General features: G+C 52.8%; 2 protein-coding genes across 6 annotated transcripts in view; both read left to right on the plus strand.

The window, feature by feature from the left end:
* SYMPK (symplekin scaffold protein) overlaps window positions 1-4759 on the plus strand; it is a 37098-nt gene extending 32339 nt beyond the window's left edge. Inside the window, exons 23-27 of one of the 2 annotated variants that reach the window (XM_007102716.4) lie at window positions 2356-2543; window positions 3289-3465; window positions 3662-3757; window positions 4012-4347; window positions 4519-4759. In XM_007102716.4, the coding sequence (XP_007102778.1) occupies window positions 2356-2543; window positions 3289-3465; window positions 3662-3757; window positions 4012-4347; window positions 4519-4656 (935 nt within the window). In that variant the 3' untranslated portion in view covers window positions 4657-4759. Of the gene's footprint in view, window positions 1-2308; window positions 2544-3288; window positions 3466-3661; window positions 3758-4011; window positions 4348-4518 lie in introns of those variants that run through there. The other variant, XR_003678019.2, reaches the window with a different exon arrangement.
* An 84-nt stretch (window positions 4760-4843) lies between these two features.
* RSPH6A (radial spoke head 6 homolog A) lies at window positions 4844-20066 on the plus strand. 4 transcript variants are annotated; one of them, XM_007102759.3, is made up of 6 exons: window positions 4844-5713; window positions 8134-8368; window positions 13681-14451; window positions 15778-15922; window positions 16702-16819; window positions 19685-20066. In XM_007102759.3, exons 1-6 carry the CDS (start codon window positions 5040-5042, stop codon window positions 19920-19922), a joined length of 2181 nt encoding a protein of 726 aa, XP_007102821.2. In that variant the 5' UTR covers window positions 4844-5039; the 3' UTR covers window positions 19923-20066. The 4 variants fall into 4 exon arrangements, with proteins under 4 accessions (XP_007102821.2, XP_028338869.1, XP_054938000.1 ...); XM_028483068.2 differs by lacking the exon at window positions 19685-20066 and adding an exon at window positions 17644-17805; XM_055082025.1 differs by lacking the exon at window positions 19685-20066 and adding an exon at window positions 17293-17720.
* The last annotated feature ends 390 nt before the right edge of the window (window positions 20067-20456 follow it).

The following is a 20456-nucleotide window of genomic DNA, read 5'->3' on the forward strand; positions in this document are numbered from 1 at the left end:
GGGTCTGGTGGTTTGGGAGAGGGGGCCTGGTCAAGAGATGGGGTCAGGTGGTAACCGTGTAGGCCCCGCCCACCCCTGCCACCTCACTAAAGCCCATTCATGGACCCAGATTTAGTCCCTGATCTTATACATGGGAACCAAGGCCCAGGGAGAAAAAGGGCTTTAGCACAGGTTACACACGAAGCCAGCGACCAGGCCCTGGAGATGTCAGCAAGTCCTGGCCTTCAGAACCCCACGTGTTTCTTCCTACAGACCCAGGCCCACACGGAGCCTCTATATTGGTGAGCTCTTGGCAACCCTTCAACTGGTCACCCTACCAGCTGTTCATCCCCAGCATGCAATCCAGTCAGTTCCCAGAGCATGCTTCTCTGCTCAGGCACCAGTGCTTTTCTCAGTTGCACTAGTAACCCTACTTGACTGTAAGCTCCAGATACAAAGTCTAGTCCTGTTTTGGGCCCCAGTGGAATCCCCAGTGCCTAGCAGTATAAGCAGTCATCCCTGGCATTCACTCTCCCCTTAAACCACCCTTTTTCTCTGGTGAGTTTTTCTACAACTGGACCTGTCCAGTGGACTGGTTCAGTGATTAAGAAAACTCACTGAGCATCTCTGCTCAGTCCTTTGCTGGGCAGTGCTGAGGATACAACAGGGATGGGGAGAGTCCTGGCCTTGCCCTGCTGGGGCTCACAGGCCATCCCCAGAGTAACAGTCTAGAATGAACAGGACTGGGACAGGGGCCCCAGAGCGGCCACTGACTCTCCCTTGTATGGGACGTTAGGGAGGGCTTCCTGGAGGAGGGGACACCTGAGCTGAGACCACAGAAGGATGAATAGGGGTGAGGTAACAGGAGAAAAGATGATCCCAGAGAACGGAAGAACGTTTGCAGAGGCCAAGAGAGATGCTAGCGTGGCCTGGTTCTGGAACTGCAGAGCGCATCCTGGCTGGATCTGGCGGTTTCGGGGAGGGGGCTTGGTCAAGAGATGAGGTCAGGCTATAACCGTGTAAGCCCCGCCCACACAGCGTCTCTCATAGGCCACAATTGAAGTTTGGACTTGCTCACTTGAGGGCCTGTGGGAGGTACAGGGTCAGGTTGAGCTTTTGAAAGACCCCTCAGGCTGCTGTATGGAGGGTGGATTAGAGGGTGGGTGGGAGGCCCAGGAGGAGGCTGGGGTGGAGCTGAGGGGGAGGAGAGGGAAGAGGGTTGATTTTGGAGGCTTTTAGGCAGAGCAGGCAGAAGCCAGCAACTACCTAGAAGGGAGGAGGAACAGCCTCGGTTTCTGACAGGTCCTCTTGCACTTTGTTCACCTTCTACTCTCCCTTCTGCTCCTTCAGCCTAGATATCCTCACTACCCTGCCTCCAACCTCCTCCCTGCCTGTCTACCTGTAATGCCTCCATCCTCCCCCTTTTCCTTATAGGAGCTCTCCACCCCCCATTCTTTATAGGCACCCACCCCTGTTCTCCATTAGCCTCTCAAGGATTGGAGGTCTCTTCTAGCTCAATAAAAACTGCCTGGTTGACAGACTCACATGGCAAGTGGTGTTTGGGGAAGAAGGGGTTCAGAGGCAGTTCCTGGAGTCTCCCCATTAACACAATGGATCTGAGCACCACTGATTTTGGGGTACCACAACCTACTCCTGAGGGAACAGACCCCAGGGCCTGCCCTGGTCTGCCTGCCTTCGTGGGTGCTTGTGTTGTCCCAGCCCTCCTTGGGCCCTTCCTGGCACTGGGTGCTGAGCTGGGGAGCTCATCGTATGCCCAGACTTCCTCCTCTCACCCCTCTCTCATTACTCTGTGGACCGTGCCCTCCACGTAATCCTATACCTGGTAACACCTGAGCACCAGCACACGCTCTTATGCACTGGGTTGAGAGTGGCAATCTCTTGACCAGCCTGCTGGTGGAGACCGTCTCTTCTGTCTCCTGTGGGATTACTTATGGAAGGTAAAGCTGTTTCCCTCTCCAGTAGGGGTGGAGGTGCCATGCCACACCAATCAAGCCAGAATAGGTCCCCAGGGGTTGGCAATATATCTTTCTCACCTCACCCTTTCTGGGGGTTGTCCCCAGAGAGAGAGGGCCGAAGTCTTCCCACTCTGCCCAGTGGGGCTTCTAGGAGATGGAAGTGTCTTCTCCCTTGTACCCAGCTCCCAGGCTTTCCAAGGACCAGGCCACAGTGTCCCCTTAGAAGGAGACCTTCTGGGTGGGGGAAGTCTTCTGTCTTGCCTGGAGCTTCAGGAAGTCAGGGCTGGGTCTCCCCTCACGCGGGCAGATAATGGGGCTGAGGTTCTCTAAGGGGTGGGGCTCCCACTTCCCAGGGGGCAACGGGGCAAAGGGGACAGGCCCACTCTCCGCCTCCTCGCAGCCACCAACCTGTGCTTTGCGGAGCGGAACGTGTACACATCGGAGGTGCTGGCCGTGGTGATGCAGCAGCTGATGGAGCAGAGTCCCCTGCCCATGCTGCTCATGAGGACCGTCATCCAGTCCCTGACCATGTACCCCCGCCTGGGGGGCTTCGTCATGAACATCCTTTCCCGCCTCATCATGAAGCAGGTAACCCAGCCCTGGCTACCCCAGTCTCCCAAGCAGGGGACTGCGGCAGGACACACTACAGACAGACTTGAGGCAAAACCCCAGGCTTTTCCAGCCTGCTTGGCCCCTACCCCAAGGGAGCCGTGATGCAGAGAATAAGCTCTACCAAGACAGCCAGCTCCTTTGCCCTGCCCTCTGCTGAGACAGTACAACCCTTTAGGGGTCACTGAGTCAGACAGGTATAGGGTGGCAGCGTGATGAGTGAGGGCTGTTGGGTGGTAGGAGCAAGCAGAAGGCTTCAGGGGGTGCACGTCCCAGGAGAGGTATGGCCGCCCCTTGCCCCCCACCACTGTGTACCCAGCCAGGATGCATACTGGAGCTGAAAGATGGTCCCGTTTTTCAGGAGAAGCTAGAAATTGTTTTTAGAAATACCATGATGAAACAAAAAACAAACCCCATGCACAAGCCTTCAGACTGGATTTAGGCCACAGGTTGCTACTTTGCAACATCTGGCTTAGAGGTTAAGTGCAGATTCAGACAGACCTGGGTTCAGATGTTGGTTCTGCCCCTTGGTACCGTACCTGTGTGACCCTGGACAAGTCCCCGCACCTGGGCCTCGTAGGTTTTGCAGGGCTAATGTCGCCCTCTAGAGGCTGCTGTGAATGAAATGAGGTGGTGCCATCTTGGCAAGGTCTTTCTCCCAGTTTCTGGGGTGGCTGGCTGCCTGCAGGCCCCCTGGTGACTGCTCCCTCCCTGCCTGGTCCAGGTGTGGAAGTATCCCAAGGTGTGGGAGGGCTTCATCAAGTGCTGTCAACGCACCAAGCCCCAGAGCTTCCAGGTCATCCTGCAGCTCCCACCCCAGCAGCTGGGTGCCGTCTTTGACAAGTGCCCGGAGCTCCGGGAGCCCCTGCTGGCCCACGTCCGTTCCTTCACCCCCCACCAGGTACCCCAGGGTGTGGGGTGGGTGGCCCCATGGGTCCAGCCCTGGGGGACTGGGTGGGATGGGCAGAGGGGAGCCCTGCACTGCCATGAAGGTCTGGGCCTCTGGAGGGTCAAGGACAGACACCAGGATCTGGGTGAGGTGGGGGTGTCTCTGGGTCAGAGCTGTCCGCAACGCCCCCATCCTGCTCTTCCCCTAGCAAGCACACATCCCCAACTCCATCATGACCATCCTGGAGGCCAGCGGCAAGCAAGAGCCAGAGACTAAGGAAGCACCTGCCGGGCCCCTGGAAGAGGTGAGGGCCTGCAGCCCCCTCCCCAAGCCAGAAAGGCCCCGTCCCCTCCTCCTACCCACTCCAGCCATCTCTCTGCCGAGGCTTCTACTGAAAGGAACTGGGGGTGGGGAGACAGCTGCCCCTTACTCCCTATGCCCAGTCGGCTGTCTGCCTTAGGATGGTTTCTGTCTTCTTTCCCACCAACCTCTTGAGAGCAGCCTAGGTCCTAGGTCCCACCCGTCCCTGATCCTTTGTGTATCCCTCCTCACCCCCAGGATGACTTAGAGCCCCTGGCCCTGGCACCGCCCCCAGCCCCCCGCGCCCCTCAAGACCTCATCGGCCTGCGGCTGGCCCAGGAAAAGGCCTTAAAGCGGCAGCTGGAGGAGGAACAGAAGCTGAAGCCTGGGGGAGTGGGAGCCCCCTCCTCGTCCTCCTCGTCGTTGTCCTCTTCCTCGGCCCGGCCAGGCCCTCCCCAGCCGGAGGAAGCCATTGATTTCCGGGAGGAGGGGCCTGAGTGCGAGACCCCGGCCATCTTCATCAGCATGGATGATGACTCGGGGCTGACTGAGGCTGCACTGCTGGACTCTAGTCTTGAGGGACCCCTACCTAAGGTAGGGATGACAACCTCAGAGCAACAGAGGACGAGAAAGATCAGGGGCCTGGGGTTAAGTGTGTGTGCAGAGTGCCCAAGGCGGGGAGGGAGCAGAAAGGGTACGGCCTGAAGAAATATTGGAGGTGGGACCACGCTGTCTTTTGACCGCTCCCCATTCTCCTGTCACCAGGAAGCTGCAGCGGGCGGATTGATTTCAAAGGAAGAGCGGAGCCCCCAGACCCTCACCCCTGCCGGAGAAGACACCGTGAAGACTCCCAGCCCCACTGCTGAGGAAGCCGGGGAACCCGAGACCAAGGGGAACAGCTGACGGGGCTTGGTGGGGAAGGGGAGTGGGACTGGGAGCTCAGGGAGGCCTGGGAGGGGCTTGGCCGGCGGTGCTTTGCCTTTAAAAATTAAAAAGATCGCTGGTCTGGGGCAAGGGTGCAGTCTCTTTGCCTCCGTGTCAGCTGTGGAAGTGTGCAGAAGCTAGTGGGCGTGCCCAGGAGCTCCCTGGAAAACTGGAAGCCCTTCTGGTGTGCCGTTGCGCCTGCGCGGAAACCAGCTGCGTGGCCCCAGCGTCTCCGCGCCCCCTCCCTCCTTAGAAACCGGCACCGCCGGCCTAGCGGCTGGCGAATACACACAAGCCGGGCGACTGGTCTGGCCTGCCTATCTGCAAGCCTTCTTCCTAGAAGTCTGCGATCCCTTTGAACGATGGGAGACCTACCACCCGACCCTGAGCCCCCTCCTCAGCCTACCTCCAGCCGTAGGAATTCCCAGGTCTCCGAGCGGCGGCGCAGTCGGGAACACCCTAGGCCCCAGCCCACGGTCCCTGAAGAGGTGCAGCAGATACCGCTTGACGCTCAGATCCTGCGCGGCAGTCGGGAGATGGTGTCGAACCAGATCAACCGGGGCTGGTCACAAGGGGCCAGTCTGACCCCAAATGAGAACTTTATTTTTCAGGCCGAGGAAGCCCAGCGGGGGGGCATTGAATACCCTTCCCTGAACACGGGCTTTCCCTCAGAGGTACAGCCCCAAACTTACCCGAGTGAAGGCAGGCTCCAGGCCAGCCACAACGCCAGCTCAATGCTGCAGCAGCTACAGCAGGGCGAAGGCAACCTATTCCAGCAACTGGAGTCTGCCTACCAGGAGCCCCGGGCTGGCCTCTTGGGCCAGTACGCCGGGTACCGGAGAGAAGACCTGCAGTTCAGCCAGGACCCCCAGCATGGGCCCCACCTACGGGATGACCCTGCGCTCCAGTTCTCGCCCTCTGAGCTGGGCTTCACGCCCTTCAATACGGAGTTGCCTGAGCCAGAACCTCGAGAGCTGGCCGTGCAGAGCGCCAAGGCCTACCTGCTACAGACCAGCGTCAATTGCGACCTCAGCCTGTGAGAAGGGGGCCCCGGAGTGGGGAGAGGGAGGGGCCCAGGCAGGGAGAAGCCCCAGGCAAGGCCCTGCCTCAGGCCTGGGGTCTCGACGAGATTGCTCCTCATTGAGAACCAGCGACCACTCCGGGGGCCTCTAACTCAGCTTAGGAGTCAGGGAATAAATACTAACAATAGCTAGCATTTACTTACCAGACACTGTGCGAGCACTTCACACAGAAACATCTGGTTCTCATGGCTGAGATTAGTACATCTTCCGTTCCTATTTTACAGGAGAGGAAACAGACACAGAGGAATTAGGTCCCACATCCGAAATAACACAGCTAAGATGTGGCAGAGCCAGGATTTCAACACAAGTGATTTGGCTCCTGAGGCCCTTTTATCCACTAAAATTTCTTGCCTGAGGAAGGCACTTGCCAAGGCCACTTAGCTGCAGTCGTAACGCACCTCTCAGCCCCCTATCACATCCTCATGAAGCTGACACTCTAGTGGGAGAGTAGACGGTAAATATAATAAGGTATAAGGTGATGATGAGAGCTAAGGTGAGCAATAAGGCAGAGTAAGGGGGATAGGGAGGGGATATTAAATAGTGTGAGGTCAGGGAAGGCCTCTCTGAGGAAGTGACACTTGATCAGGGACCTGATGGAGGTAAGGGAGAGCATCTTGCAGGTAATTGGAGGGAGAGTTGTCCAGATATAGAACACAGTGAGCTTCAAGGCTTTGAAGCTTGCCGTGTTTGAGGAACAGCAAGGAGGCTGGTGTGACTGGAACCAAGGGAGGAAGAGAGGAAGTGAGAGAAGAAGAGTTTGAAGTAACAGGTCTTGCTAAAGCACAAAGCTGACTCCCATTCCTCCTATGCTCCGAGCCTGCTGTGGCTCACCAGTGCCCTCAGGAGAAGGTTCAGTCTCCTCATAAGAACCTTCAAGGCCCTATATGATTCAGCCCCTTCTCCCTCTCCAAACTTCGTCTTTAGTCAGCTCCTACCTCAGATCCTAGAATCTAGTCAAAATTAACCTCCAGCTCTTCCCCAATAGTACCCGGCCCTCAGGAGCTTCAAGGTCCCTTATCGTAAAGCCTTGGCCAAAGTCTCACTCCTCCTTACCCTTCCGAACTTAATGATGGCCCTCCATCACACCCAGAACTGCTGCCAAAGGGTTTGCACACTGAAGAGGGCTAGACATACATGTTTTGAAATCAGGCCAACCTGGTTTTAAATCCTGGCTGTGTTACCACTGTGTGACCTCATGACCTCAACTTTTCTAAGCCTCAGTTTCCTCATCTGGAGAGTGGGGATCGTAATTGTTCCTCAGGTGTATGATTGTGGTGAGAATTCAACGTTGCTCTTGAGTGCCCAGCACAGTGCCTGACTCAGGTGATTGGAAGCCATGATGCTACTGTTATCACTCCGGCCTCCTTTCCTGCCACAACCCCTCTTCCTCACTCCAGACCTCCTCAGTGTTCCTCCAACATGCCAGGCACACCTTTGCACTCCATTCTCAACCGTATCATCTGCAAACCATGACAGTTTTGCTTCTTCCTCTCTAATTCTTTTACCTTTTCTTCTTCATGTCGGATTGCATTGGCTGGGACCTCCAGTGCAGTATTATATAGAAGTGGTGAAAGACGGCATCTTCATTTCCAATCTCATAGGAGAAATATTCAGTCTTTTACCATTACGTTTGGTGTGTGCCGCAGGTTACTTGTGGCTCCTCTTTACAAGATTATAAAATATTACATTCTAGTTCTAGTTTGCTAGGTTTTTAAAAATCATGAATGGGTGTTGAATGTTATCAGTTTCTCTGCACCTATTGAGGTGATCTTACATATCTCCTTTAACATGTCAATGTGCTGAATATATTTTTTTCCTATTTTTCTAATATCAGTTCAGTCTTGCATTCCTGTTATGAGCCAAATTTAATCATGGTGTGTCATCCTTTTGAGAATGCTGGATGCCACTTGCTAATATTTTGCTTAGGATTTCAGCATCTCTATTTCTAAGTGAGAATGACATGGAATTTCCCTTTCTCCTAGTTTCCTTGAGTTTTGGTATCAAGATTATGTTAGACTCATAAAATGTCTCAGGGCCTATGCATATGCTGTTCCCTCTGACTGAAATACTCTTCCTTCCAATATTCGCATGGTATGCCCCCTCCCTGGCCTCCCTATTTAAAATTGTAAGCCATCTCCAATCCCTGGCGTTCCCAGTCCCCGTTCCCTGCTTTATTTGTCTCCGTATAAATTACCACCCCCGACACACTATATATTTTGCACATTTGGTTAATATGTCTCCATCACCAGACCATCAGTTCCCTTTCTCTTCCCTGTGTCCCCAGAGCCAGGCACAGGGCCAGGAACACAGCAGCAAGCTCAGTAAGCTGAGTGAGCGATGTCCCCCACCTCCCATTCCCCTCTCCCGGAGGCAGGTATGAGCACCTGGTGAACCTGCTGACCAAGATCCTGAACCAGCGGCCCGAGGACCCCTTGTTCCTCCTGGAGTCGCTGAACCGCACCACTCAGTGGGAGTGGTTCCACCCCAAGTTGGACACGCTTCGGGACGACCCAGAGATGCAGACCACCTACGAGATGGCCGAGAGGCAGAAGGCGCTGTTCGGCCGGAGCGGCGGCGGCGAGGGCGAACAGGAGATGGAGGAGGAGGCGGTGAGTGAACCGGTGGGGAGGGGCGCGCGGCGGAAGAGCGGTGGTGGCCCGGGTTTAGGCACAGCTCCTGCTAACGCCTGGAGGGGAGGGAGCGCACAGCACCACCCAGAAACACATGCGATTTCAGTCCGGAATGTGGGTCGGGGACCAGGTCACAGAGGTCCTTGAACGCCAGGCTAAGGGGCTTGGGCTTTCTCCTGAGACCACTGGGGCGCCATGGGAGGGTTTGAAGCAGAGGAAAGGTTGGACAGCTCTGCTTTGTAGAAAGCTGACTCCAGCGCCACATGGAGGTGGAGGCTGATTTCTCCTACCATCCCTTCCTCCTTTCTGTAAATAACTGCTCTGTGGACGTTTTCTGTGAAACCCACCGACTCCTGGAGTCTCTCAACACTGAATTTGCCTCCTATCCCCCGGACTCAGTTTCCCCTTTTGCAAGTTGAGACCCGCTGAGAACTCTTCCACCCATGATTGATGAACATTCTACTATCCTCAGAATATTTAATTCCACGATTCTGTTTCCAGCATTGGACGACGGCTTAAAATTTGGCTGACATGTTCTTTCACTCATTTAAGAAACATTTGTTGAGAACTCTGTTTATCATAATTCTGACACCTCCTAGGCCCCCCCGGCTAAGAGCTTTAGGAGCGTGGGCTCGTTTCCTCCCTGAAACAACCTTGTAAGACAAGTGCCATTTATCATTCCTATTTGTGGAGGAAGGACTTAGAGGGCTCGAAACTAGAAAAGACAGGACTAGGAAGGCAGGACCATGTCCTCCAAAGCCCAGGCTATCACCTCTGCCATCTCTGCTGATGCTGTTGTTCTGTGCTCACGTTTTATGCTTCTGAAATTCTAGGATTCTGGCGACAGTGGGGTGGGATGGTGAGAGAACTGGAAACGACAATCTCACCAAGGAATGAGCCCTTGGGTGAGCAGAGCTCAGGTCGGAATCCAAGTCTTAGACATGAGGAACAGTCTTACCTGAGAATATGTTTTTAAATTTCAGATCAGCAGTCTCTCCTTGGGAGGCCGCACCCCCTTAGAACTGCACCCTTCCTCCCCCACACCTCCAGGTCGCACCCCTATCTAACGCAAGTCCCAGTCGGCCCCGCCTCCTTAAAACGCTGTGCCTCTAGAGGCTCCACCCGCTTAGAATTCCACAGCCCGTGAGGCTCCGCCCCCTTAAAATTCAATCCTGAGGGAGGCTCCGCCCTCTTCGACTAGAGGTCCCTAGAGGTCCCACCCCCTTAGAACTTGGAGCTGGAGGTTTTTGGGTTGGGTTTTGGTTTTGGTTTCGTTTTTGTGTGGGGTTTTTTTTTTTTTTTGAGCTGGAGTTTTTAATAGGAGGAGGTCTGTAGAAAGGCAAAATTGTGGGCGTTTGTGCCCTGTGCATGTTTCTAGGAAGAGACTCAAATCCATGATTCAGCATTTTGTATTTGTTTTTCTGTCTGAGGGGAGGAAGGGCTCTCGTTTCTCTCATTTTCTATTTCTTCCAAATGCAAAGAATTTCCTTCTTCCATGATCCCCAGCAGCGTTTATGGAAAAATCCATCCTTTCTCCTGCTTTGAAAATGCCACCTCTACCATTTATTTACACCGGTACGGACTCCAGTCTGTTTCTGGAGTCTCTGTTTTGTGCCTTGCTCTGTAGACGGCTTTCTGCTCTGGGACTCTCCTGCTTGTTGTGTACAACCGCTGCATAGCAGGTTTGGCTGTTTGGTAGCATAATGCTCCCCATCACTGCACCTCCGTTTTGAAAAGTTCCTGACTATCTTCACATTTATAGTTTTAAACTAATTTTGGTATTATTCTTGTACTTGTTTGACAACACAGATCACTTTAAGACAGGAAATAGTTGTCGCGGAAATGAAGACAAGTGGCTTAGACGAGATAGTTTTTCTCACACCTAATAGGTGCAAGCAGTCTAGGGCTGGTAAGGTGGCTCCCCAGTGAAGGGGCACTGAGGGCTTTCTTCCCTCATCCCTCCCCTCCACTCCACCCAAACCAAGAAAGCCGTTTTCAGCATCATAGAAGCCTGGGTATAAATCCTATTTCTGGGGAATTCCCTGGCAGTCCAGTGGTTAAGACTCCGTTTCCACTGCAGGGGGCTCGGGTTAGACCCCTGGTCAGGGAACTAAGATCCCACATGCCGCGCGGCATGACCAAAGCATAAGAAGAATAAATAAATTAAATCCTGTCTCTGGCCAAGGCAGTCAGTAAGGCTTACTTTGGGCTACAAGTGCTTGATTAAAATGGCGCAAGCAGTTCAGCAAGACATTTCATTACTTCACTTTGCCAAGAGTGAGTAGAGTTGGGGCAGTGTCTCTGTGAGATCGTGAAGGCTCCCAGCTCTTTCCTCCCCTCTGTTCTGCCTTCATCACGTTGATGTTTGGTCCTTGAGTTTGTTATTTTATGTTTGAAAAATGACTGCTACAGTCTCGGACATCATATCTCCACACCAGTGCCCCCAAAAGAGAGGGGAAGCTCTTCACCGTATGTCTCCCCCTTTTTTCCCTTTCCTCTTTCTCTCTTCCTTCCTTCCTTTCTTTCTTTCTTTTTTTTTGGCTGAGCCATGTGGCTTGCGGGATTGTGGGATATTAGTTCCCCGATCAGGGATTGAACCCAGGCCACAGCAGTGGAAGCGCTGAGTCCTAACCACTGGACTACCAGGGAATTCCCTCCCCCTTTATTTTTTAAACAAGGGGAGCAAGGGAATTCCCTGGCGGTCCAGTGGTTAGGACTCTGCCCTTTCACTGCTGAAGGTACAGGTTCAATCCCTGGTTGGGGAACTAAGATCCCGCAAGCCATGCAGTGTGGCCCCCCAAATAAATAAATAAATAAATAAATAAATAAATACATCAATCGGTCAATCTGCTGCTCCACTAGCTGCTTCAGGGCCATAAAGATGCGGAAACTCTCGTCTGAGCTCAGGCCCACGCCGGGAGCAAAAGTTTCCCAGGAGCCCCTCAGAAAATCTCTGCTTGCATCTTATTGGCCAGATTGGGTCACGTAACCATCCCTTGACTGCAAGGGGCCCTCGGAAAGTGACTGTGGAGAAGGCAAGCAGTGGAGAAGGGGGTTGAGGATGGTGCCATATGCCGTCGAACCCAAGGGCAGGAATGTAGCTGGGCCCCAGGCCAAGCTGGTATTCAGGGATCTCAGTGCCCATATCTCACCTCTGCTCCTCTCTCTCCCCTACCTCCTCACACGGCAGCATACAGCTGCCCCACGGTTCCTGAATTTCTTTTTTTTTTTAATTAATCTAGTTGCCACTAGGAAATCTTTTCTCCCAGATCATAGAAAGGATCTTCCAGGGAACTGGGAGAAGGAAAGAGGAAGGAAGATTCTGACCACAGTTAATAGAGGAATTAAGGAGTAGGGACTAAGAATGTGACCTCTGGAGCCAGACCAACCTGGGTTTAAACCCAACCATCCCAAAGAAGTAATTTCTAGGCAGGGAGACGCCAGATGTACTTTCTCTCCACCCAGTTACAAATTGCAGAGGTAGAGAAGGAGAGCCTGATCTGCCATTTTGGAGCAGTTGTCCTCACTTGCTCCAATCACCAGTGGCCAGAAGGCAGGGTGATATCATTTAGTCACGGTTGGTGAGGCCACTCCATTGCCAAGTGGGTGGAAGACATTACCAGAAAGAGGGTGATGGCCATTGGCTCATGGGCCAGGCACACACCCCAAAGAGAGTTTTCTATGCTCATTCCCTTATCTTCCCTGCTGGCAGCACAGTGAGTCTTGGGATTAAGTTTTGACCCTGTCCCCGAGTTGCTGGTGTCAATATCAATTAGGCAGACAAGCTTTATTTATTTATTTGGTTGCGTGGGGTCTTAGTTGTGGCAGGCAGGCTCCTTAGTTGCAGCTCCAGGAATCCTTAATTGCAGCTCACCGGCTCCTTTAGTTGTGGCACGTGGGCTCCTTAGTTGTGGCATGCGAACCCTTGGTTGTGGCATGCATGTGGGATCTAGTTCCCTGACCAGGTCAAACCCGGGCCCCCTGCATTGGGAGCGCAGAGTCTTATCCACTGTGCCACCAGGGAAGTCCCCTAGGCAGACAAGCTTTTGCACTGCATTTAAGATTGAGGGCAAGGAATTCCCTGGTGGTCCAGTGGTTAGGACTTCACACTTCCACTGCAGGGGGTGTGGGTTCAATCCCTGGTCGGGGACCTAAGATCCCACAAGCTGGACTGCATGGCAAAAAGAAAAAAAAAAGATTGAGGGCGACTGCCAGAATCACTTTCAAAATAACAGTTCTCCTCCTATAGAGTATTAGTCAGGGTGTGCCGTTTCAAGCTGAGATAACAAACAGCCTGGGCTTCCCTGGTGGCGCAGTGGTTAAGAATCTGCCTGCCAATGCAGGGGACATGGGTTTGAACCCTGGTCTGGGAAGATCCCACATCCCGCGAAGCAGCTAAGCCCGTGTGTCACAGCTACTGAGCCTGCGCTCTAGAGCCCGCGAGCCACAACTACTGAAGCCCATGATCCACAACAAGAGAAGCCACTGCAATGAGAAGCCCACGCACCACAAGGAAAAGTAGCCCCCGCTCGCCGCAACCAGAGAAAAGCCCGCATGCAGCAATGAAGACCCAATGCAGGCAAAAAATAAAATAAATAAACATTTAAAAAACAAACAAGCAGCCAAACAATCTCAGTGACTTAACACCACACAGTTTATTTCTCACTCACACTACCCGCCCATCCAGGCTTGGCAAGGGGGCTTGGCTTATCAGACACTTGAGCTGGAGGGTGATGGAAGTGCCACTGTAACACAGGCTTCCACAGTTGTAGAGCAGGAAAAAGAAGGCAGAGCAAAACCCACATTGTTTCTTACAGCTCCTGCCTGGGTATGACCCGTGTCCCTTTCACTGCTATTTCAAGTGGTCAGAACGAGTGACATGGCCACGCCTGAATGCAGTGGGGTGGGGGTGGGAACGTATAATCCTCCTGTGGACAGGAACTTCAGGCATTTGTGAACAACGAAGCAGTCTGGCAGGCATAGGACGAGGATGCAATAATTGTTCCTTTTAACACTGTGTTGTTCACAAATGGAGCTTGTAAGAAAATGGGAATGCAGTATATACCTTTAGGAAAAAACCTCAGTATGCTTGTCCCCAAATCTTTTACATCAGCTGTACAATTTAGGCATCATCGTTCCTTGGCACACTTACCCCTACATCTCAGTGGCCAGAAACGGTGGCATGAGCACCTGGGTTACAGAGTCGTTTCACTCTGTAGACTCTAGAAAAGTCAGGCTGGGGAGCAGGGCTTCAGCCTGGTTCCCTCTACCTTCCGCCCCACCCTCTGCAGGCTGAGACGGCCGTGCCCAACATCATGGAGAAGGCCTTCTACCTCGAACAGGCCGGCGTGGGCCTGAGCTCAGACGAGAGTTTCCGCATCTTCATGGCCCTGAAGCAGCTAGTGGAGCAGCAGCCCATCCACACCTGCCGCTTCTGGGGCAAGATCCTGGGGCTCAGTCACAGCTACCTGGTGGCTGAGGTGGAATTCCGGGAGGGCGAGGAGGAGGTGGAGGAGGAGGAGGTGGAGGAGATGATGGAGGGCGGAGAGGTCATGGAGGCGCCCGGCGAGGAGGAGGGCGAGGAGGGCGAGGAGGGCGAGGAGAAGGTCACCGACGTCATCCCCAAGCCCACGTGGAAGCCGCCGCCCATCGTCCCCAAGGAAGAGAGCCGAAACGGCGCCAACAAGTACCTGTATTTCGTGTGCAACGAGCCGGGCCGGCCGTGGGTGAGGCTGCCCCACGTCACGCCGATCCAGATCGTGCAGGCCCGCAAGATCAAGAAGTTCTTCACTGGCTTCCTGGATGCGCCGGTCATCAGCTACCCGCCCTTCCCGGGCAACGAGGCCAACTACCTGCGGGCCCAGATCGCCCGCATCTCGGCCGCCACACACATCAGCCCCCTCGGCTTCTACCAGTTCGGCGAGGAGGAGGGCGACGAGGAGGAGGGCGGTGCCGGGCGCGACTCTTACGAGGAGAACCCCGACTTTGAGGGCATCCCGGTCCTCGAGTTGGTGGACTCCATGGCCAACTGGGTGCATCATACGCAGCACATCCTGCCACAGGTGAGGGCCGGACTCCAGCCTCCCCGCGGGTCGTAGCACCAGGTGTGACTCCAAAATTAGACAGCAAGCACCTGCTCGGCAGCTAGGCATCGTGCTCAGTAATATTCATTCATCCATTCAACGGATATTGGTTGATAGTCCCCTGTCAGAAACCTTTGGGGCCAGATGCACCTTGGAATTCTGAATTTTTCAGATTTTAAAAAGGTGACAGGAATTCCCTGGTGGTCCGGTGGTTAGGACTCAGTGCTTTCACTTCCGGAGGGGGGTGCCCGGGTTTGATCCCTGGTCGGGGAACTGAGATCCCACAAGACTCCTGGTGTGGCCAAAAAAACAGTACTTGCAAAAATAAGAGTACTTAAAAAAAATTAAAGGTGACACACACACTAAAAAAGTGACACAGTGCACACACTATATATTATGCAACATCTCAAGCAGGGGCTGGGGTGCAGCCTGTATTCAAAGGCATCTTTATTTCTGCAGCAAAACTGAAGAGCTTCTGATCACTCAGGTCAGGGTTTCTGCCAAATGACTTATGAAAAAACTTTTGGTTTTCAAAGCTTTTCAGATTTTGGAATTGTGGATAAGAGATGGTGGACCTGCATTTATTGACTGCCTAGGGTGTCTGAACTTTACATACATTTATTTATTCACTCAAGGCAGCACCTGCTGTGTGCTGGGAACTTTTTATTCATTCATTTATTCAATAAACATTGATTGACTCCACAATGTTTTATTAAATCCAAATAACTGCTTCTGAGATTGGTACGATGGTCATTCGCATTTCATAGTTGCTGAAACTGAAGTCTGCTATATGCTCTGCACTTAGGTTCACTCATTCATTCAACAAACATTTATTGCTCTTCAGTACCTCCTGCAACCCAGCAACAATCCAATGAGAGAGGCACCCATGACACCCCCATTTCGCAGATGAGCAAACATAGGATCATATGGGCTTCCAAATGTCAACTCCACAAGGGCAGATATGGGGGGGGGGTTCTTTTCTCAAGGACACATATCCAGCACTGAGAGCAGTGCCTGTATATGGTAGGTGCTCCTTAAATATACAGTAAATGAATGGATGAATGGATGCACAAATGGAGGCCACAGAACCTGAGAGAGGCAGGAGTCCCCATCTCACTGCTGCAGCTCTCAGCCCATTCTCCCCTCACCTCCTACCTGTGCGACTAACCTTGTCCTTCTACCCACTTCCGGGTCCCTGAGAACAGGACCCATCCCCAGTATCCTGCCTGGTCCTTCACCTCCTCCCAGAGTACAGGCCGGGCTCTGTGCCCTGGGGGTACCACCTGACCTCCTCCCCACCTCCAGGGTCGCTGCACTTGGGTGAACCCTTTGCAGAAGACGGAGGAGGAGGAGGAGCTGGGGGAGGAGGAAGAGAAGGCAGATGAGGGGATAGAGGAGGTGGAGCAGGAGGTCGGGCCCCCGCTGCTGACGCCACTCTCAGAAGATGCAGGTAACAGCCCTCACTTCACACACAGCTCTGGTGGAGACTGGGAGAAAGGGAGGGGCAGAGAGACTGGTGGCGGGGGGCACCTCTGTGAGCTTTGGTTGTGTTCTCATCTATAAAATGGGCATCCCATGGGGTTATAGGAATGTGTCCATCTTGTGAACCTTGTCTGGCACATGGCAATGGTCCAGATGGTGAGATATGGTCTTTCAAGTCCCATATGGGTTTGGGGAGGGGGAGAGATAGCTAGGGAGGCCTCCGCAGAGGAGGCAGGACTTGAGCTGGATTTTGGAAGACTGGACAAGAGTTTCCTGAGGTGGGGATCTCAGGCATCTGAAGGAAGAAAGAAGAGGCTGAGAGTGGGCGGGCGAACAGAGTCTGGATGTGGACCCCGATTTCCATGAGCCTGGAGCCTGTGCCCCGTCCTCTGACCCCTGGTCCACACTGGTGGCCAACCTCGAAGGAGAATCACAGTAGCTCCCCTGTCGGGGCCTCAGGGCTCACTGCCACCCTACAAAGGAGGTGAGATACGTGCCTCCTTTCCCGGGTGCAGTCACTGAGGCTCAGACAGGTGAAGTGGCTTCCTAGGGCCACACAGCGAGAGGGTGGTCAGAGCCAGGGTTCAAACACTGAAACCGATGCTGTTAGCCCCACACGCCCTTCCTTGTCCTCCCTCTTTTCTCCCTCTCTTCCTCCTCTCTACCTTCCCTCCAGGGGGCTGTGCAGGGCAGGGGGGAGCTGCAGCCTAGCCTCTGACCTCCCTGATTCTCTCTGCTCCCCCACAGAAATCATGCACGTGTCACCCTGGACCGCCCGCCTGTCCTGCAGCCTCAGCCCGCAGTACTCCGTGGCTGTCGTGCGCTCCAATCTCTGGCCAGGGGCCTATGCCTACGCCAGTGGCAAGTAGGTCTTCTCCTAGTGCCTCCCAGCAGAGGGCGCCGCTACAACTTCATCAGAGCCAGGCCGGGTGGGGCAACTCACCAGGGTGGGCAGAGATTGGGACAGCTCCCTTCAGGAAGCCCCCAGGGGCTAATCTCCTCACTCAGCTCCCAGGGGTCCCACTAGGGCTAAAACGAGAAATCCCATACCGAGTGTGTGAGCCCCTGGGATGGAACAATGGAAGGTCAGGAAGGGGAAGGAACTCACTCAGGGATCACACTGCCTGTGCGGTATTCAAACTTGGATACCTTGGCCCCTTGGCCCAGGCTTTCCTGCTGTCTGAGGCATGGAGCCAGACAGCACTCAGATGTCCCCTTTGGGGTGGCCTCGATGGGCAGAGTCTCATCTCTGGGGAAGCTAACTCCTTCCCTGGGCCTCCTCCACAGTTCTTCCAATCTGAAGGAAGAAATCTGAAGGGCACAAATCTTCCCCACCAGGATCCCCCACCAGCTGTTCCCAAAAGATTGGCAGGTGGAAGTCACTCCCACATCCTCCCGCCTCGGCTCCACACTCGAGGCAAGTCCCTCAGCCTCTCACCAGGCACATCCCAGCTTTTCTACTCGGCCACTAGAGAGCGCAGCCTGCAGCCACGGGGCGTGCACTTACCGGCTCTGTCCACCAGATGGCATGACGGTTTTTCATAGCCTTTCCTTTTCCATATCAGTGAACAGCCTGCACTCAGTGAACAGCCTGCACTGTATTCGATACTATGCTTCACAGTCAAGGTGGGATTTTACATCATCTTGATAATTTAACCACATTCTTGACAATTTCTTTTTCGCCTCCAGAAGCATGGAAGAAGTATGCTTGCTTTTGCCAGCGTCCTTCTTCTGGCCACACCCTAACTTGCCAGCATCCCTCTGAAAGCAAAGGATCCAAACTTGGAGCTCCACTCACCCACCCATCCTCCAACCCCCACTTACCCAACCACCCATCCACCCTCCCATCCACCACCCAACCATGCATCCATCTCGCCACTTTTTTTCTTTATAAAAGACTCTTGAATGTCACCGTTTACCAGCTGTACGCTGGGCCCCAAGTACTTTGTTGAAAAAGCAGATATGGATCCTACTCTGGGAGCAGGCAGAGGAAGCATAGGTGTTAGATGTACATCGAGCCTCACCCTCCCTCACCCCCTTACCCCCATGAAATATCCTGTTACAAACTAAGAGAAGTACCACTAGGGAGAGGGGAGGGACCAATGACAGCTCATACCTGTCATATCTTGAGGGGATCAAGGAAGGATTCCCGGGAAAAGCAGCCTTGATCGGAAATCTTTGGGGGAAAAAAAGAAGTAACTAGGGGAAAAGCAGGCAGAAGGACATTCTAGACCAGAGCGTCCCAAACTGTGAATGTGTAGGACTCACCAGGGGCTCTGGTTAAAGCTCAGGTTCTGGTCGCCTGGGTCTGGGTTGGAGCACAAGACTCTGCCTTCCTAGCAAGCACAACCTCCCGGGTGAGGCTGCTGGTTCCTGGACCCAAGGAACCAGGGCTGGCAGAGGTCAGGGGCTTCCAAGGAAGCAGTGTATTTGAAGGCTCCGAGGAAGACCCAGAGGAAAATGATTCACGAGGGAATAGCAAGGCTATGAAAATAAGGTCAAATCCAAACTGCTCCCCGTGGCAAACTCTCTGCCTCTCTCCCTGTCTCTTAGTCCGCTCCCTTTCCCCCTATCTACTCCTCTTTCCTTCTCCCATTAAAATTCTGGGGAGAGGTGAATTGGTGGGCCTGGGATGCAACCAATTATACTCTTGTTTATGATCAGTCTCCTCTCTCTAGAATGTAGGCACCACAGCAGGGATTCTTGTCTAATTTGTTCACTGCTAGGTTCCCATATCTAGACCAGTGCTGGTCAACATAAACAAAATATGAGCCACATATGTCATTTTAAATTTTCTTGTAGCCACATTCAAGAAATAAAAATAAACAGGCAAAATTCATTTTAATGATGTATTTAACCCCAACATTACATTCTCATTACAACATGAAACATTCTCATTACAACATGAAATCAGTAATGTAAAAATTATTAACGAGCTAGTTTACACTCTTTTTTTTCATACTAAGTCTTCAGAATCCGGGGTGAAGTTTACACTCACAGTACATCTCAATTCGGGTACTAAATTTGCATCAGAAATACTTGACCTGTATTCGGATTTCACAACACTTACAGTTGAAAAAGTAGATTCGTGTACCCAGGTTGTCCCAGGTATGCTTAGATGTCTTCCAATAAATGAAGTATCAGGTTTATTGTTTAAATTTAAGTTAATTAAAATTAAATAAAATCCACTCCAACAACAGTAGAACACACATTCTTTCCAAGCGCGTACGGAACATTCTCCAGGATAGACCAAATGCTAAGCCATAAAACAAGTCTCAATAAATTTAAAAGGATTGATCATATAAAATTTCTTCTCTTACCACACTGGAATGAGATTAGAAATCAGTAAAAGAAGGAAATGTGGGCAATTCACAGGTATGTAGAAATTAAACCACAGAGTCCTAAATAATCAGTGGGTCAAAGAAGAATCCACAAGTGAAATTTGAAAATTAAGTAAAATTTGAAATTCAGTTCTTCAGTCTCACCACATTTCAGGTGCTCAACAGCTACATGTGCTCTTAGACAGTGCAGCTCTAGACAAGACCTGGCACTTAGTAGGTGCTGAGTGAATACTGAAAGAACAAATGAACAGAGAAATGTGGTGGGCACATTCCACTCTACCACACAAAACTTTGCAGGCATGCCATGCCTAGGCTGGGTCCCACCTTTAACAAAAGTCCAGGCTGGGGTCTTTGAGGGAGGATTTCCCAGCATCTCTCTGCCCCTCTAGGAAGTTTGAGAACATCTACATCGGCTGGGGCCACAAGTACAGTCCTGAGAATTTCAACCCGTCCCTGCCAGCCCCTGTTCAGAAAGAGTACCCCAGCGGCCCGGAGATCATGGAGATGAGCGACCCCACGGTGGAGGAGGAGCAGGCCCTCAAGGCTGCCCGGGAGCAGGCCCTGGCGTCCGCGGAGGAAGAGGAAGAGGATGAGGAGGAAGATGAGGATGAGGACCAGGATGACTGAGGCCCCATAGCCCCCTTCCTCAAGCAGGTAGATAGCAGGTTTTCCCTTATACATAGTTTTAGCTTGGTTTTTTTTCACTGTTGGTTTGCTTTCTGCCCCTAGAGGGCAGGGGTAGAAAAGGAAGGCAGCTGCTCTAAATAAAATTTCCTCAGGGCATTCCAGCCAGTCACTCATTCATTTGTTCACCGCATTTGTTGACATGGCCTCCAAGTCAGGACTGTGGCACTTTGCTAGGAACACAGACATTGCCCGGCATAGTCTCTCCCATCTGTTCATTTATGCATTCATCTGGCCATCAAACAACTATTGAAGTGGCCCGGGTCAACCCAGCCCTGTGCTGGGAACACAGCGTCAACCCAGTGGCCCCAGATCTGCTTTCCAGAGGCTCACGCTCTACAGGAGAGACAGACACATTCCCTAGGCAATGACAACCCAGATAGGGGAGCCCAGAGGACTGACAGAGCTCCTGAGCTGGCTCATAAATGGTCAAAAACAGAGTGGTAGGGCATTCTAAGCAGAGGGAACGGCATTCAA

This window comes from Physeter macrocephalus, unplaced genomic scaffold (assembly GCF_002837175.3).
Source record: "Physeter macrocephalus isolate SW-GA unplaced genomic scaffold, ASM283717v5 random_5, whole genome shotgun sequence".
Taxonomy (NCBI): domain Eukaryota; kingdom Metazoa; phylum Chordata; class Mammalia; order Artiodactyla; family Physeteridae; genus Physeter; species Physeter macrocephalus.